General features: G+C 41.5%; 1 protein-coding gene across 1 annotated transcript in view; it reads left to right on the top strand.

The window, feature by feature from the left end:
* GLP1R (glucagon like peptide 1 receptor) overlaps window positions 1-19,618 on the top strand; it is an 87,143-nt gene that overhangs the window by 49,762 nt on the left and 17,763 nt on the right. Inside the window, exons 4-7 of the mRNA XM_075707686.1 lie at window positions 5,842-5,951; window positions 8,570-8,676; window positions 11,779-11,932; window positions 13,452-13,611. Of these exons, the coding sequence (XP_075563801.1) occupies window positions 5,842-5,951; window positions 8,570-8,676; window positions 11,779-11,932; window positions 13,452-13,611 (531 nt within the window). The remainder of the gene's footprint in view (window positions 1-5,841; window positions 5,952-8,569; window positions 8,677-11,778; window positions 11,933-13,451; window positions 13,612-19,618) is intronic.

The following is a 19,618-nucleotide window of genomic DNA, read 5'->3' as shown; positions in this document are numbered from 1 at the left end:
GTATTTCCAGCTGCATGCTCACAGGCGAGTGCACAAGTCCTGGGTTTAGGATGGCTTCACTTTAAGCTGCACTGGGATTGGGACTGAGTGACACTTACACAGCAGCTTTTACAGCCAAGCCTGGCTTATTTCAGGAGAGCAGCGCCCAGGTCACATCAAATCATAGCTGAACAGAGCTGCTGCTGGAGACGCAACCTCCTAAATTCTGATAACTTCTTGTCCCCATCAAAGGGCAAGTTGCTCATTTCAGGAACAAATCAGCCTGCTTTGAAGACTGTTGTGATGCTCTCATACTACAGAGTCCCTGTTTTATGGAGAAAATTGTTAGCTTTTCCAAAATGTTTCCCCTGCTGGAAATAGAGAATAGGTATTAACAGAGGAGAGGTCTACAGTACTTGACACACAGCAGCCAGACAAAACTGTGGTCTGTTGTTCTTTTTCTCATTCTCTCATCTCAGCCTGAATAGAATTGATTGGATAGGACATGCTGTAATTTGTTTTTACAATGAATAATGTTCTAGTTTATCCTCAGGGACAGTTGGGTGAGTAATCTCACACTGACCTTGACACACTGATGTTGTAAAATGTAGGTCGGGTTGGTTGTTTTAAGCAGAGAAATTAATTTGGTTTTATTCCTCTTAAAAGGGGGCTAATAAGGCAATGTTTGTGAGCCTCCTGCCCATGTGGTAACATTTTCTCCATATATTAAAGTATTTAGCTAGTTGTAGTATTTGATTTGATTTACAGGCTCATCAAAAAAAGAGGTAGGTGTTATTAACTTCAGTGCTAACTCTTGGGCTCTTCTCTCTGTCTTTTATCAGTTTACAGAGACTGAGTTTTGGGCATCAATCCATATTTTAACATGTAATGTTATTACATGATTTGACACTGTTCAAATAAACAGGCATCATTAAGCTGCTGTTTGAAATGCTATGCGACTTTGTGAGTTAATACATTTAGCTTATAAGTTAAAATCAGATTCCTATGCACTGGCTGTAGATTTTTTTGTTGTTGTTGTTTGCAGAGGAGGATAGCCAGTTCTAGAATGTAATAATCAGTGTGATTTGAAACATGGACTATATGGTAACAAAAAGCATTACAAGACAGGAAAAAGGTATTGTAAGATAGCAAGGAGGCAGCAACCACTCAAACTATCAAAAAAGATTGTTCATCATGCTGGTCTATTGGAACTGAAGCTGATCGTTGTATGTTTGGTATTTGCACTGCATTAAAGGTAAGAGGGCCTGAGTCACTCTGCAGAATTCAGGCATGGACAAATGTGAATCACCTCTGACTAAAGCACCTGCAAGCAAGAAGCTGAAATTGCTCAGCAGTTGAGGGGGAAGCTCTGCGTGTGCCTTCCTTCAGTCATGGCACACAGGCAACCTCCAAGCACGTAATTTTTAGTTTGCCTCTGTATGTATTAATAATGGATTTTTTCCAGCAACAGCTTCATATGAAAGCTGAAGGAAATGAGATTCCTGGTGAGCTTTGTATCAGGCCCATGGCAAAGAGAGAATGTGTATGAATATTATCCTTTTATCCATTTTAGGAGGTTGAAGATCTCTGCTATCCTAAGCCATGACCAGCTGTGCAGAGAGGGAGTCATAAAAACTCCATGTGAAAAAATTGTTTTAAGAACATTTGAAGGTAGCTTTAATGCAAACCACATGCTCTCCTCTGATCGGCAAGAATGGTAAGATATTTGCAGTGCTTGAATCAAAACATCCCTGATTAAAAGCCAGTGGATCCCTTTGAAATTACTTGGAACTGCTTTCACTAAGCAAAGATGACAATTTAGATTGTATATGTGTTGTGGTTTAACCCCAGTCAGCTACTAAGCACCACATAGCTGCCTGCTCACCATGCCTCCCACACTGGGATGGGGGAGAGAATTGGGGGGGGGAGTAAAACCCATGGGTTGAGATAAAGGCAGTTTAATAGGACAGCAGAGGAAGAGAAAGTGATAATAGTAATAACGATAAAAGAATATACAAAACAAGTGATGCACAACACAGTTGCTCACCACCTGCTGACTGATGCCCAGACAGTCCCCAAGCAGTGATTGCTGCCCCCCCAGCCAACTCCCCCAGTTTATATACTGAGCACGACGTCATATGGTATGGAATAGCCCTTTGGTCAGTTTGGATCAACTATTCTGGCTGTGCCCCCTCCCAGTTTCTTGTGCACCTGGCAGAGCATGGGAAGCTGAAAAGTCCTTGACTAGCATAAGCAGTACTCAGCAACAACTGAAACATCAGTGTATTATCAGCATTCTTCTCCTACTAAATCCAAACCACAGCACTATACCAGCTACTAGGAAGAAAATTAACTCTATCCCACCTGAAACCAGGACAATATGAAACAAAAAAGGTATAAAAGTCTCTACTTGCGGTTTTTATCAGTTATTTTGGAGGCACACCAGGGCAGAGTTTCTGGCACTGAGACTGTTCTCAGAAGAGCGTTCAGTGAAGGTAACACCTCTTCTGAGCTGTCAGTCATTAACAGCCTTTTTCTTGTGTTTGGGCGGTAGCAGGTGGCTGCCTGTGATGGACCCTGTTGGCCAGAGGATGAGTAGACAGAGGCTGTTTGCCTTGTACTTCTAAGAAACGGAGAAGCCAGGAATGGCTGCAGGGTGATGCGGTTCAGGAGGGGTCTGCTCCAAAGGCACATCCTGCAGCAGTCATGCTGCGTGAAGGCCAGGGTTCATGGGACTATGGCTCTGGGCCTCCTTTTCTGGGGGGCTTCTGCGGCTGATCATGCAGCATGCAGAGATGTCAGCACCCCTGGGCTGGGTTTGCCTCACAGGTCCTGCATGGTGCTGGTGTTGGATGTGCCCAGCTGCAGGGGATGAGGGGTCTTGTGCGTGGTGTATATCCATCACCGAGCCCTTCTCGGCCCCTACAGTAAACCTCTGCTGATGTTGCATGGGTTCTGTGGTGGTTGACACATAATTGAAAATAATCTATTTCCATAATGGTGAGACTTGTTTTCATGTTCCTGAGAGTAACTGCCTGCCTACAAGTACATCAGCCCTGTGCCCTCTTCGTGTTGTGGTTTGTGTGGTCTCTCAACTCTTTCATGAGCACCTCTCCATGTATCAACCAGAATCTCAATGCTGCCTTAAAGTCTAAGTTTTCTTTTTTTAATTTCTTTTATCTTATAAGCATTTTGGCTAATAAATGATTCCATACACCAGACGTATATGCTCTCATAAACAGTCTCATCTGTCTGGATTTTTGGTTTGATTAATTCTTTTGCTTCTTAAGGCTTTTTCTGGATACAGGCAGCCCAGTTGATCTTCAGTTGGCCCTGGGTCCTGCACTGACCACCACTGTTGTGATGAGCAGTGAGGCTATGACAACCTGACACAGCTGGCTTGTGGCTACCCAGAGGTGCATGAGAGCCATCAGTCCAGTTGAGAGTGTTTGTGACTCCTAGATGTGGCAGGAACTCTCCAGTGTAATAGGGTTACATTCCTTTTTCTTCATATCTAAATGAATTGCCTTGTCTTTCTGCCTGGAAAATTTCATGTTTCCTTCACTGTAAACTCTTCCATTCTCCAATATATGCCAGGCTTCAGCATACAACAGGTTTTCCTCATTATTTCAAAAGAAGTGCTATCAATAAAAAGAAAATTAAAATGTGTCATGATGATTTGGAGAGAAAATAAATACACTGAGGCTAGGATTTCATCCCAATTAGACCTTGCCAGTAAGAAATACGGGGGGTGGGGTAGTGGTGAAATTCACAAAGAAATTCAGAAAATGTGAAATAATTTTTGTTTTTTTAAATCCATTCTTCAGCAAGTTTTTCTTTTTTTTTTCAGGAATGTAGTGGAATTTCTTGTGTGATATTTGTTTCTCATAATAATACTGTCTTGTAATACTTTTTGGTTACAGCTCATGCAATGGCAGTCAGACTGTATTTCTGAGTCCTGTGACCCTCTGGACTTTAACCCCCTGGATTTCACCTTTATTGGCTTCTAATATGTAATATTTACTGATTCCTGATTCCTAGAGCTGCCTTTGCATAGATGTTTTGAATGGCTTACTTCAATTTGCTGTCTATTATTCTTGAAGGGAAAAAAAGGTGCTTTCTGACTTGCTGCCTTCCATCAGGTGTGAGATCCTTAACATTGTAGCAACACCCCAACCGAAGGAAGTGGTTGGCACTGGCAGTACACAATGAGAGCAGGTGACAAAATGTTCATAGCGGTTAATGGATATGAATGTATATGTTGCATGTGCTGACCCAATCTTTCCTTCTGATTTTGTGTAAACATATGCAAACAGATATCCTTAATAGTAAGGAAAAACTTCCACCAGGCATAACTTAATTTTTATATCACTATGTTATCTCATGCTGGTATATTCAGTACACCAATTACAAAAGCAAATAGACTATGCCTACCAAAACCATTATCAGTTACAATTTAGCATAGTCATTAGAAATAGCTTATTAGAATGTGAATGTCTATATTATTTTTAAAAACATCATTCTTCACTTAGAGTACCCACTATAGTCTACTGCTGACAATTACCAAACAAATTACGAGTTGTCAACTAATACGTAAATAGCCTACTGGGTTGTTATAGCGTCAAATAAGTTTTAATATTTTCCCATTGAACAGAAATGCTGAGTTCTAATGAGTTCTAGTTCGCAGTAATGAGGGAGCTGACAACAGGATGAGGTTGCAGCAGGCAAGGCTGGGTTTGAGCAAAAGCTGTAATTGATAGCAAAATTGTATTTTGATACCGATGTAGAACAGAATCCTCCTAACTCGGCTTCTCATGCCTCAAAAAGTTGTGTCTACTTCCAAACATTGCCTCAGTTAGAGGCTAACCCTGGCTGAGGGATTGACCCAGCACTGCTTTTTTGAGGGGTAACTTCATGACATAGGTCAGTAAACTGAGTCAGAAATGTGATTCGTAAGAAACTTCATTTACAAAGCAGCCGACATCGTTACTCTAGCTATGCTCTGGTACAGGGGCACCTCCAGGTTGCTTATATACAGCTGTAAAAGTTGTTAGACTTCCCCAATACTCCAGACACCTGAGAGGGTTTCTTTTGATACACTGTGGTTGAGCACTCCTTCCCCTTTGTACTTTTATTTCGGTGCTTCAGTCTGATGTAATTTTATTATGAGCTGTTTTCATCGTACCTGCTTTTACAAGATCAAGCTGCTAACTGCTTCGGAAAGGTGTTTTATTTACTGTTGGTTTTGTTGTTGAAACATGTAGACAGAAGGAATAAAAAGAGTGTATGGTAGTTTAGGCAAAGATGTACGGCTTCATTTTGCAGCACACGTGTTTGTATAAGCATTTATATTTTGGGGAGTTTGTGTTAGCATACCTATTCTGAGGTTTCTCTGGGTCTGCATGATCTCGGAAAAGCAAAAGCACATTTACTCTTTGTACACCTTCTTTTTCCTGTGAATTTTGTAGCTGAGGCTTAACATTTCCAAAATTTGTGTGTCTTAAAATCTAGTATTTCAGTGAGCTGGAATTTATGCATGTTGTAAAATCCACGTAAAGACGGCAGCATCTGTTTCAGAATGTTACTGCTGCTGAATAGTTAGCAGTTGTCCTGGAGTATGTGCTGTCTGATCCCTTTGCAGCCGTGTCCTCCCAAGCTGCTCCCTGGCCCTGAGGACAGGCAGCAGCAGCGGCTGCAGGCAGGGCGCGGGTGAAGCCCTCCCTCTGCAACGCTTTCTCCTCCAGCCAGGAGAGCGATCGGCGAGGAAGAAGGCTTGCACTGAGCCTCAGAGCGCTCTGCGCACCTTGCCCTGTGAGCAGGCTTTCTTCCCTTTAACCCTGTGGCTTGTTTTGCTTCTGGCAGTGCTGCATGGGCAGGTGTACCGGTTTTGCACCCTGGAGGGGACGTGGCTGCTGAAGGAGAATTCGACCCTGCCCTGGAGGAACCTGTCTGAGTGTGAGGCCTCTGACCAGGTAAGAGTTTCCATCTCTTGCTGCTGCTGCTGTTTAGGACAAAACAGAAGAGAGGAAGAATATAGTCATTGATGCCCACGCGTTTTTGTCCTGTCAAAGTAATCTTTACTGATTCGCCCTGGGTGCCTCACTTGAGTGAGCCTAATGGTAAGGGACGTCAGGCCTCTCCCCTTCAGCAAAGGGGAACGTGGAGGGTCGACGAGAGCAGGTTTAAATGTACCTAAGAGAGCCAAGAGAAGTGAACCAGGGAGTCCCAGCCGTGGTGCAGTGCAGGGGACTCAACTGCAGCCCACCTGCACTGCAGGAGTGACCTAACGTTATTCTTCTGCCTTTTCTTCCATTGGCACGTCATTCCAATAAAGTGACCGTTTGTTCTCTCTGTCTTGTTAGCAGCTATTAAGGTGATTAAGATGAACTGAACTGAAGGATATTTGCTTTTCACCTTTGGGCAGGGGGCAGCCCCTGCTTTTTGTTTGTTTGGGGTTTTTTTGTCTTTTTACCTTAATTTGCTGTGGGTAGTAGAATTAGGCTTGTCAGTGTTATTTTCTTGCCCTAGTGCTTTATACTCTGCAGGGAGCTGAGACACCTGGCACCAAATGACGGAGAGCGTAGGGATTTCCAGGGGATTTTTGTCAGCCATTGGCGTCAGCTAGTGCACTGTGTGCGTTCCTATGACACGTGATACCATCACTGCTGTGAGCCTCCAAGGGCGATGCTTTTCCTCATATAAATTGAGTGCACTCTCTCTGTCCTAGGGTACTGGGAAATAGTACATAACTAGCCAAAACAGTTTGAGTATATGAAATTCTCGAGTGCTGTGGGATCTATGTCCGCTGGAGTTCCCGTTGCTCAGTGTCTCATTCTTCAGAAGGAATAAGTGGCTGCATACTACAAGGAGATGGGAAAAGAGTTAGTTTCTCATTCTCCAAATGTGTTAAATTTAACTTTTTCCTTTAATTTGCAGCCTTATTCCTTGTCTCTTCCATGTTCTGAGGTATCCCAACAGAGCATGTTATCTTAACCAAAGTGCAAGCCTGGTCATTTGACTTTTCCTTGTTTGCCGTTATGGTTTCTTCCAGAGCTGTGCGGGGACATGCCAAGGAAAGAGATACCTAATGGTAACACTTGGTCATTTGGCATCTGCCTCCAAGTTTCCATGAACTGATCTGGATTCTGAAACTCTGCATACATGGTGTCACTCCCTGGAATGCGAAAGCCGTGTCTGATTTTCCAGCTAATCTGTATAGAGCCCCCTAATAACCTACTTGGTTTTATGCATCTTGTACATGAGAACAAGAGGTTGTTTTGATAAGTTTGCTGTGTATTATGTTACAACTGTTGCTAAAACAAAATCCAGAGGGTTTGTGAGTGAATCCGTATAAAATAGCGTTGTTTACTTTAAGTGTGTGATGTGGTTTTGATCTGCATAGATGTTTTAAATTTTCAGGTCTCAGTAGTTTGCCTGAGCTTTGATACTGAAGAGATTTTTCTTTTCTCTTCAAGGCAGCTCTCATATCGTTCCCTTTAGAACATTAACCTAGCAAATCCCCAAGGAACAGCCTGTATGTTCATCTTAAATCCTCCTGGCTCTGCAAAGTACATCTGAATAGCTGCGCTTATTTCTGAAGTACAACAAATGTATTCCTTTGTACAGCACAGGTCTCAGGAGTCAACAGCAGAATTTGCTGCTTGAAGAAGGGAAGTAAAATGCCTGAGTCTGTTTAGACAAAGACACATGCTTAGAAATGAACCAGAACAGAGAATATGAACGTGCCTCAGAGGCTGAGCAATAAGCCTGTGTTATGAGTCAGACTGCCTGAAGCATTTCAAATACTTCTCTTCTCCCTAAAGATTTTGGCCAGCCCTTCCAAGCAAGGGTCTCAGTGGCCATGTTCTCAACAGTGAATCTGAAGAGAACCACAGCCTAGGACTGTCGCGGGGTATGAGCGTCCCCACTGCTCTGGCCCGCATCGGGTTGCTCTCTCCCAGGCCGTGCTGTAACACCTAGGTCATGAGATGGTGTCGGGCTGCGTTTCATTGCCAGGAGGTTGCATAGTTGAGGCAGAAGAGACTGTTTGGGGGCAGAAAAGAGTTTAGTTGTACGAGTGCAAGTCATGCTTTGCCTCCGAGTCAATGGCTGGGACCTGGCTAAGTACAGGCGTAGCCAAAGGACCCCCCTCATTACAGCAGTAAGGAGGCTTGCTTTAAGTGTTCAAGGCTGAAAACATCAGCTTTGCCATTTCTACTGCAGGGTTGAGTTGTGTCTGTGCTTCCTGCCATCTGTTTAAGACTTGCTTGTGTGGTAATTCATGCCTCTCCAACTTTATTATGAAATAATGTCACATTATCTATTTTCTAGCCTGGCTGCAAAACCCAACTGTTTGAGCGAACACCTGTGAGCAGCTGGGGAATTAAGATTAAATTTTTATTTCTTTAGAGCATATGGATAGTGGAAGACTGATTTGATATGTGCATTTAAACTTGAAAGTAGGAGAATGACTTCTGTTTATCATTAAGAAAAGTTAGAAAGCAGCTGGGAGAAAAGAACTGAAGCCAATGAGCTCTGTCTTTTCCCCCCTCCCTTTTTTTTTTTTCTTTTTTCCTTTATATGCTCTCAGGATGCACCGGAAGAACAGCTCCTGAATTTGTCCATCATATACACCATTGGATATGCTCTTTCCTTCTCTGCCCTTGTAATAGCAACTGCCATTCTTCTTGGATTCAGGTAACTGGTGAAGCTCTGAAGAGAGTGGAGAAAAGCTGTTATGTTTTTCTATATGAAAGTATCAGACTTTGACAGAAACATGTGATTTTAGTTTTTTTTTCCTTCTTCCATCACCTCATTATTTCTCTATCATATGTCACTTCTGCGTTCCTTCCTACAACCATTTCGTCTCAAAATGCAAGTAAAATTCTTAAATTTTTGTAGTGTTACCTGTATGAATGTGTGGAAAAAATGCTTTTTATCAGTTGAAATATTTTGTTGTGATTTTTTTTTTTTTTTTATTTCAATGAAATTTCCACTGGAAGAGATGGAAAAAGAGAGAGATTCCAGCATTCCCTCATGGTGTCACCTTGCAGATGAAGCACTAGTCCGGGGTGTGAGAGAACATTTAGGACAGAATTTTTCATCTTGCCTTGCTTGGAATTACATAGAGCATAAAGCTCAGTCTGGCCTATTTCCTAGCCCTCACATGCAGGGTATATTTCAATGCAGAAATAGATTTTTGACACAATTTCTCTTTTTAGAGAAATTTCAGAAATTATTTCTTTTGCAATTTGGAAGAGAACCTAATTTTGAAACCTGAAAAGTTTCTGTGAAATAAATTGCTGTCACCTGGTCAGATTGGCATATTGGGTTCATCCAGGTATGCACCAACAAACTGCATGGAGTGCATCAAAATTAAGAGGCTATTGATTGCCCATGGCAATGATACACTCTCCCTGTGCCCTGCCCCACCCCCACCCCACCCCCCCCAAAAAAAAAAAAAAAAAAAAAAAGGCAAGATGTGTCTTGATTCCAGCCAGACTTACCTGCAGTTTGGGGATGCTGAGCACAGGAGACTGATACTTAGAAAACACGGAGATGTGATCCTGCTCTGTTGTGGGAAGGAAGTCCCTCTGCCATGAAGTCCTGCTCCCTGCTGCTGTATATAGCCAGGTGTCATCATCCCTCTTACATGCTGATGAGGCTCCCTCCTAAAAAAAGTATAGTTTTCCATCTCCTGGTGCTCTTACTAGAAATCAGGTCAGGAACCTTCAGTGCTCCGATCCTTAAGAAACTTTCTTCCCTGACTAAAGAATTATCATTGCCAGTTAATGATCATTTGCTCTGGTGCCAGCACTCTCTATCACCAAGGCAGTCCCTCTCCTTTCCTCCCTCCTAAGTGTTTATATCCCTTGCATATTTAAAAAGATCAGTCATGCCTTTTAGCTTCTAATTTCCAAAACTAAAATGATGCAAGCCTTCTAATATTGTACCACACCTTTTAGCATTGTATTATCCCTCCTCCTTCCAGTGGAGAAGCACAGGCTAGCAACCTCAAAGGAGATTTAAAATGACTACAGAAATGCAGAGAGGTGCTCACCCTCTGTGAATGCCACGTGATAATTATGATTTATACGTGTTGTACCTGTGCAACTTTGGGACTCATCTGACAAAACACCAGATGGTCTTGAAGTCTCCAAATGTCTCCCAGGATAAGTGCTTTCTCCTTGTTTCACCCATCAATGACACTTTTGAGTAGTTTCAGCAGCCCAAAAGTAAAGGTCACAAAGCGCAACCATTTACTTTTTGAAGGAAGGAAGGATGCGCATGTGTTTTGGCAGGGAACAAAGAGCAAGTTTGTCACTGAGGACTGGTAGGAGAGAGGGAATTTTGATGCCATGACTTTTATGGAGAGATGCTTTAGCATTTTTTTATTTATTATTTTTTAACCTTTATATTTTTTTAATAATCATACAACAGAGGAAATGATATCTCTCTAGTGTCCAATTTTGCATCCTCTGAAAGAAATGGAAGAAAAGTCTGTAATTTCAGTGATGGAAGCTGAGTTAGGCCCTTAACTTCATGACTGAAACAATTTGAACAGTTTACATTGCCTGTAGCAGAAATATTCAGTAACTACTTGCAACCTATTTTCTTCAGTTGGCTAATTTACATAATTTTTTAATCTGATTTAAATGTGTAGCAGTTCTGAAGGGTAGCGACAAATAAGTTTTGAGTTAAAGGGAAATAAATATTAATCATAGGTAAGTTTTGAAATAAGCTGTGACTTCAAAGTGATGGAAAAAATTCTATTTGACCTATGAAAAAAGTTCTCCTTCCTCTTCAGTGCAAAACTGATAACTTTCAGACCAAGCGTATTTTTCTACCCAAATTTATAAAGCAGTAAAAAGAGATGTTTAAAGCATAAGTTCACTGAAAGTCTTGCTGGAACAATTGCTGCTTATCATATGTTACCTGTATCTTTTAGTATCAAAAAAGAATGATGCCCAGTGTAATTGCCTTTGAAGCAAAGTGTGTACGCTTGCAGTGCTGGAAGAAAAACGTTTGTGGATAAGGCTGGTAAAACATTGGCAGCACTCTGTAGTTGGATGCCATTTACATGACTGCAGTTTCTTTTGCTATTCCTTAACATGCTCTTTTTTGACAAGTAGCAATTTTATTGTCTTTGCAGCTGGCTGCTGAAATTCAAGAGGATTTTTTTTCTTTGTGGTGTTTTTTTTTTTTTGTTTTCAATTCTGAATGCAGAGGTGAAAATTCTGTTCCTTCTGGTTCTACAGAAAGTATTTACAATTCCCCCAGGAGGCAATCTGAATACAGATTTTTCTCTTGTTGTCAAAGCGGTAATTTACAGGTGGATGTTTTTTCATTGTGGGTTTGAGCACAGCCAGCAGCTGTACTGCACACCAGTTCCTGAGCCTTGCCAAGGTAAACCTGTGCAGTGACTTTGGGGTCAATTCAAAGAGATTAGATTAAGCATTATGTGAAACTTGACTTTTTTAGTCCTTTCAGTTATGTCTTCTGAAAATTAATTTATTTTTACAGTTTTTAAACTTTTTTTTTTTTTTTTTTGCTTACACACTGATCTCCTTCCTTCCCCCAAACATTCACACTTAGGGCTGAAGTTTTGAATGCCTCTTCCTTGATAGTGATTTCTTCCCAAAGACAGTTTGAAATCCCTACAGCCATTCTCAAGTTAGGGGATTTTCTCTGGTAGCTCCTGATTTCCTACAGGGCTCATTGTTCCCTCCCTCAGTCCTGTGTGTGATGTTGCAGCTTTTACGTAGGTAGTGGATCGTGACTGGTTCTTCCTTTTTACAGACATCTGCATTGCACGAGGAATTATATTCACCTGAACCTCTTCACCTCTTTTATCCTCCGGGCTATATCCGTCTTCATTAAAGACTCAGTGGTGAAATGGATGTACAGCACAGCCACACAAGAGCACCAGTGGGAAGGACTTATCTCCTTCCAGGTAGGGGCAGACACTGTGGTGGTTCTCAGGCTATCGGAGTCATTGCTGTGGTGTGTCTGCATGACAGCAGGTACCTTCATGTTGTACAGTGAGGGTTGTACAAAATGCTGTTCTTCAGTCCATGGAGTTTCTCTGAAACTTGTAGCGCAATGTATGCCACTGTAGTTGTGCCACCCCGGGTTTGATACAGGCAAGTAGTTGATGCTGTTTCTCTGCTAGTGGGAAGTTTGCCCCTACTAGACAGAGGAAACATGAAGAGGTGGATTTTTGACAAATGCCCATATCTTCCCATGCTGCAGGTTCATTTCTTCCAGCAGTGACAAGAGGGCATTCGTTTCCCTAAGCCAGCACCTTTTGTCCGTCTTGTATAATGACCAAATTAGTTGGCCATTCTTGGAGATCTTTATAATCTATTAATGACGGAAAAAAGGGAAGCGTCTGATTAAAATGCAAATTTGAAAGCATTTAGAAAAGCTTTGGAGGAACAGGCTAATTAAATACTTCTAATCGAAGGGAGAGGATACACAACTCTTTTGTGAATATGATGAAAGCTTGCCTTTCCCCCTTCAGATCTGGAATACAAAATGTACTTGACTTCAATGAAAGGGATTTTCATTATTTGTATAGCTCTTGTGATTCTAGAACATGGGTACCTCATTTGCTGCTGCAATACAGGGTTGGGGTCGTAAAGGGTATGTCTTCTGATGCATACTTACCTGTCTTTCTCTGACACTCTGCCTTAGGCTTAAGCGCTAATAGCACGTAGTGAATCTCATATGATGGTTGATTTCTTCTCATCTGCAGTAGATAATTGGCAGAAAATAACATTGTAATACATACCTTAAATGGTTTGGAAAGGTTTGCATTGGATTGTCAGTCATTCCGTCCTTCCAGAAAAACCCAGGCTTTATGCTTTCACACATGGTTTAACCAATAGCGGTTTCATCAGAGCTGATGGATGTATTAATTAGGTAATAAGGTTTCATGCTTATCTAAAGCCTTGCTGACCACTTCTAATGTACCGGCTAAGAGAGATTCTGCGCTTAAATGTGATGCACTGGGTAATATTGCTGTTCTAGCAAAAATTTTTTGCCTTGGGAAATAGTCGACATTATGGCATCCACTATTTGCTAGAAATTCTCAGCTGCAGAACAGAATATCTGGGGAAGTAAAAAAAAAAAATCACTGACTGCAGTTGATACAGTACCCTTTCACTTGCTTTTCTTTTCATCTTTGTATTGTGCTTTTCAAACTATAATCCATTGCTTACTGGTGGAAAGTGCAGAACATGATTTTTTTTGTTTGTTTTTAAAGGAGGGATATTGTTGGAAGCACCTGTTCATTGTGTATAATAGCTGTTACTGGCTTCTGTCCTTTCAGTACTTAAATGTGATTAAATTAGCAAGCATTGTTTTGAGGAGCAAGTAAGAGTAGGACAGAGAACCAGTCTTTTGGGTTAGTATCTTTTTTTTCTGAGCCCCCGTTGCATTCATTTGGGCTGTGCTTTCTTCTGTCACAGGAATCACTCAGCTGCCGCTTGGTCTTTGTGATGATGCAGTATTGCGTGGCTGCAAACTACTACTGGTTGCTGGTGGAAGGCATGTACCTGTACACGCTGCTGGTACTTTCAGTCTTTTCTGAGCAGAGAATTTTTCGGCTTTATCTCTGCATTGGCTGGGGTAAGTTGATCTTTCCATATGTCCGCCTGTGGCTGTGTGCGCTGGCAGATGGTATAATAGGAAAAAACATTGTGTGTCTATCATAGTGCTGCCCAGTTCAAGTCCTGCACTCTCCATTCCCTTTTTGTTCCTGACCCCTTACCTTGCTTGAGCTGAAGGGTGCTGGGCCAGCACAGCTCCTGGATGCTTGCAGCGCAGAGACTGTAGGCTCATGACAGAGGGGCTGTGCGGCACTGCAGAAGCTCCCTAAACCAGTGGCAGGCACGTGCACTTGTCCTGCAAGACATCAGCTTCCCAATACAGAAGATGTGTGGGTGATTCCAGGCAAGTGTGGACTTCCCTGACCCTGCTGCTTCTCCTGGAAGTTTCCCATTATGTGCAAAGATGTGTTAACTACTTGTGGTGCAAAGTATCAGTGATGCCTTGTGTCTGGTCAAGGAGATAACAGTAGAGAAATGGTGGCAGCATGAGCTGGGGGGATGCAAAGGGGCTGATGAGCAAGGGGCTGCTAGCAGGGAGTTGTCAGGTTGGCTATGTGGGCAGAGCAGGTCAAGTAATGATTGTCGGGCAAAAGAGTGGTCAGGGTGCGCATGCCATGGGCGTGTGCGTGCTTGAGATTAAAGACTCTGATGCCTTGAAATCAGCTGGTTGAGCCAGAGTTGCCTTCTGTAGAAATGCTTAAGCTTTGCTTCTTTCACTGTCCAATTAGCCTGAAAATCTATTACTGTTCAGGATTAACCCTATCTTTGGAATGATCTCTTGTGTGCTTTTATTATGTTCTCTCTTGTCCTCTTCTCCCCCCTCCTTTTGGTGGAAACCAGGCGACTTTTGGAAAGCTGAAAGTAAATCCAAGTAAATACTGCAAGTAGTTTCACAGATACTGGTTTGAACGTTTAAATTGCTTTGAGTGTTGTTCTCTCTGTATGGATTTGCCAACTGTGAATATTCTAGCAAATTAGTTCACTGGTAAAATGCATATAAATGGCTTACTGTGAATTACCCAATTCTACTGAACAGTGATATATGAGGAGCGAAGGCTTTCCGGCACATTGATGGGAATAAATAAATGCAAGGAATAGCAGTTTCTTGCTGGAGAGTTTTAGTTAAAATTTCTATATCTTCCATTATTGCTTTATATAGGACATGCAGCAAAAGCAACAGCATCTTGTATAACACTTGGACTATGTATGTTTTAATTATATTTTATGAATAGCCATATCCTCGATTAAAAGATGGGAAGGATGGGGGAGCTATTCTGAAGCACTGACTGAGGTCATGAGATGAAATGGAAAAGAAATTAGAGCAAAACTATATCTAGCCAAATTCTGAGGGTATTGTGGTGTTTTGTAAGTAAGGGATAGGATGGTTTTGATCTGAATCAATTCTACTTAGTCTGCCTCTTGCAAAGCAGAAGGCAGAAACAGAAGACGTTATTTTGGTTTTGTTCTTCCTTTACAGTGGAAGTTTTGCTACTGTATATTGAATTTCTGGATTAGTTTGTGGAAATGAGTAGCAATGCCAGAACTTGGCACTGGATATATGGGTTTCATCCAAGCTTCCTAGAAAAGCTCTGCCTGTGCCATTCAGTCCTCATCTGTACAGTTTCTTGCTATTCCAGCCGTAGCTGCATGTGCAAACCTTGCCAATGATTCTCCATCTTCAAATGCAGAAGCATCTGCTCTTTCAGTGCCCCCAGATTAGTTATACCAGGTAACAGTTTCATCTCCAACAAGTGGAAGGAGATGAAGGTTTTTTCTACTCTTTCTTGCTTCTTCACTGGTGATTCCATTTTTTTGGGTGCTCAGGTCCCTCACTAGATGCCTTTCTGCTGTATGCAATACTCAGAAGATTTTTTTTTTTTTGTTGTTGTTGGGTCTTTTTTTTTGAGCAGCATGATAGCCTCAGCATAATGCCGAGGCTTCAGAGAGCCAGTAGGTTCCTGTTTGAGCTGAGAGAGTCCTGCTCTTTGATGTAGTTTATCAACTGTAAAAATAAAGAAATAAAGCTGGATCAAAAAATAAATATCTATTTGATTGTCAGAGCTGACTTGATACCCTGACCCTTTGTTCTGTTAATGAATTGTCCTCTTACAGGATAATTTTTTAACTTCTCATCATTTGATGAATATTTATGTTTTAAAATTTTGTATATGTATTGTTCACAAACTTAGTGGGTGTTAGTCATTTCATGTTGTTATTTCTTCTAATTATAACTGAACTTTGTGATCACTCACAGACCATATGGTATTGTTTTTGCTGTCTGAATAGCTTCTGCAGTCCCCCACGTGATCACAGATGTTTGTGCTTGTACTTCTCTCAGATGTACATATGAATAAAACTGTGTATTCTCCTCAAGGCTTTTGTCCACCTGAGTGTTTGCACATACTCTTGGTCATGGTATTTACCCTGTTGTACTTCTGAGGTCTCGGAACAAACAAGAAACTAGAGCAAATTATTTCCTTGGGTAATTCCAAGTGAAACTGTGATGTAAGGGCCAGCTTTCAAATAGGTAGAAATGTCCCAATACCTATTTCTCTCCAAGCTTTTAAACTGCTATATTAAATAGTACTATATTTTGTTATAACAAGGGGAAAAGTCCATGTAATTGTGTAAATAAAAAAGTCCTTCTCCCATTTACGCCTAACATGAGCATGTCATCTCAATTCAAAACATGGAAAGGATAAACCTGCTTTTCAAATGGAAACATGGAAAAGATACCATACTTAGTCTGTATTTTCCTAGGAACAGTTAGCAGACGGTGAGGAGTGTAAAGAAAAATTGATAAATTTTTCCCAAATATATTTTTGCTATATGATAATTTCAGGTCAGTTCTTGATGTTATTAGATGGTAGTCCATTTAGTATCAGTTCAAATGAGTAATTCTTCTTTGCTGTTGAAGTGTTTTATAAGGGGGAAAAATCTGTTTATCTCATGTTATTGTACTTTGCAAAAGCTAGAACAGTTATAAAATCTTGATAGACCTAAGGAAACTAATGTAGTTTTTGAAATTGGGAGTCATTTATATTGACATCATGTATATTAATAGGATTCTGTAAACCTTCCTGATTACTTGTGAGGCAACTGTATTCCTGTAATGGCCACTTCCTTGCCAAGATTTCACACCATACTAGACTTGAGATGGCAGTATTAAAGTTTTCCTATTTCATTTAATGTGGAAAGTGTCTCACTTATGTCTTCTTTTTCTTTGTAAAAGCAGACTTTCATACATTTTTGTCAACCCCGAGTTCCACATATCTTACTGCAAAACCAGCCATTTATGCCATTTTCAAAGCTGATGGGGGCGGGGGTGGGTGGTGGTGGGGGGGAGTGAGAGCAGAAACACTAACAGCATCAACAAACAAAATTCTTAATAGGCTAACGGCAGAGCAGGTAGATGAGTTGCTCCCTCCAGTCTGGAGGTCAGCACAACAGCAGCTAAACAGGATGTTGATTCAGATAGTCATTATCACTTGCAGAAAAAAAAAATGTCTTGCTATACATTTCTGGTACCTGGTGCTTCCTTCTTCTGGCATAAGAGAAATCCTTGCCCATGGATCTCACTCTCACCTTCTAGAGAGAGCAAAACATTTGCAGAAGAAGGGGGGAAAGAAAACAACGTAACTACGGAGATCAAGATGATTTACTTTTTTGGTTTGTTTGTTTCTCAGGATGTGCAGACTGCTCTTAATCAGGGTGTCCAGGGCATCAACTCGGTGTTCATCGTGCCTGCGCCCAAGTGAAGAGTCGCGGAGCTTGACACTGACTTCAGGAAGCTGTGTCAGTGCTGTACGAAGTAGTCTCCGGAGAAGAGCAGTTTATACTGTAACGCTGCTGTATGCATCTTTCTAGCAGCTTTTAGTGGAAAAAGGACCTGTTCAGAAGTGGTGAAGAGGGAGGAATAGGGAAACAGCGGCAACATCCCACAGTGACTGTGTGCGACATCCAGGCGGGAAGAATGACAGGAGACAATTTTCAGCACTAAAGGCTAAGAAGAAAATGTTAATAAAAAGCTAAATATTCTCTGAGCTTCTATGGCAATTTTACACCCAGCTGCACTTGCAGCAGGGAAACTGCCATAAAAAATAAATAATCCCCTTCCTTCCAAGCCTTGGCAATCCAAACTTGCTCTAAGGAAGAATACTTTGAGGGAATGAAGCTATTAAAGGCAGGAAGCCTGGCTAGGGTGTCAAAATCTACATCCTGATTGCAAGGAAGATCTGACTGGAACAGAGCCCGTAAGAAACCTTCCTTCTGAAGCTGAGTGTGAACTCAGTGTAGCAACAGGATGCATTCATTGCACTAATCACTTCTTGTCTGTTTTCAAATGAAAACTGTCTTTCAGACAAGGATGTGAAAATGGGTTTTGTGTCCAGACTGATCTTGGTAGGAAATGTATCTGTCAGGAGTTTCTCTTAATTCTCTTCACTCTTTGTCTTCTGGATTAAACTCTTTCATGTTTTTCCTTTTTTAGAAAGAAAAACATTTCATCTTTTCTTCTGACATCTTCAATGCTCTTACTCTTTCTACATCTGGTCATATTCATTTATCACTTCTTTCAGTTCCTCATCACATACTTCTTGCATTCATAAGTCAAGGAGTTGACTGACTCAGACCATCCTGGATGGTTTCTGAGAGAAAGAGGAGGATTGGAGTTCTGACAGCAGTAGTGTCCTTCTGGTTTGTGTGCCTGATTGTCTCGGAGGCTGAACTTCCCACCACGTGGAAACCACTGATGTCAGGTTACATCTCAAATATGAGCTTATACGCAAACTCATTGGTCCTAAAATGCTATATTCAGTGTATGCCCTTATTTAAGGGTCTTGGCAGGATGGCAGTGCTCTGGTCCTACAGAGACAAATTTACTTCAGGAAGAATCTCTGATCAGCATGTGAGGAATGAGGGGAGCCTCTCTTGCTCCTCATACACCTTTGTCCCCTGAAATTGCCTTTACATACAACACAAAGCTAGGAATATCGTGTGTCTGTAATAATGAAAACTTGCTTGCACATGGAGATAAAGGAAAAAAGGAAAGGCGGTATGGAATAGCACCACCTGGTGACACCTTTCATGGTAACTGCTACTTAGTGGACTCTAGAACAAGCCTGAGCTTTTCTGTTTTGTTACCAAAATCTCTCAGACCCATTAAATGGAGAGACTGATTTCTACATGCTGTTACCAGGACATGGTAGCTTCCATTAGCAGCTCCGCAAATTGCTCTCCTCTCTGCTCGTTAGGGACAGGAGAGCATTGTGAAAATATCAACTAAATGGTGGTTCCTGTGCAGAATTTCTCACAGCTTTCTTCTCTTACCTACCCCATCCTATTATCATTCTGGATAATGCCTCATTTTCCAACCTTCCCCCCCCACCCCTTACCATGCAGACACCTGGCCACTGTAGAATATGTAAACTAGAGTGAAAATAAGTAGGTCATGCTGCTTATTTATGGACTGGGGTGTTAAGATGTTGATTTGGCAGTTCCATTACTTTCTCATCATCTATAATATATATTATTATCGCAGCCTATAATTCAGATGCCCTGCCCTCTGTCATTTGAAGTTGAACTTTATTAGCTGAGCTGTCAGCATGCTTATTTGCTAGTACACTTGACAGATTTCATAATCACCATGTAGCGTTCAAAGATTTTTGGTCAGTTATCAGCCTGCAAGAACTAACATGGCAGAGACTATTATGAGCAGGCTGTTGCAGTTTCTGGCATCTTCAGCAGTGATACAGTACAGACAAAAGTAGATGCTACCATTTCCAGAATTCAGAGACATTTTTGTGGTCAGTTAATCTGGGGAAAGATCAATCTCAGAGCTTTCTGTATGACAAAAAGCAAAACCAGAAAGAGTTCAGCCTATATCTTAAATAAGTGCATCCTATAAACGGGGGCAGGTTTTTCTCAGATATCTGGTATTCTTTGAATAGCAGCAGTAAGAGAAAGAGCTATACAATTGAAACTCAAACGCACCAAAAGAGCCGTATGTTGGGAGCCCAGGACTGGAA

This window comes from Pelecanus crispus, chromosome 3 (genome assembly GCF_030463565.1).
Source record: "Pelecanus crispus isolate bPelCri1 chromosome 3, bPelCri1.pri, whole genome shotgun sequence".
NCBI lineage: Eukaryota > Metazoa > Chordata > Aves > Pelecaniformes > Pelecanidae > Pelecanus > Pelecanus crispus.
Note: the sequence above shows the minus strand (reverse complement) of the source record. Positions and strands in the feature narration are given on the sequence as shown.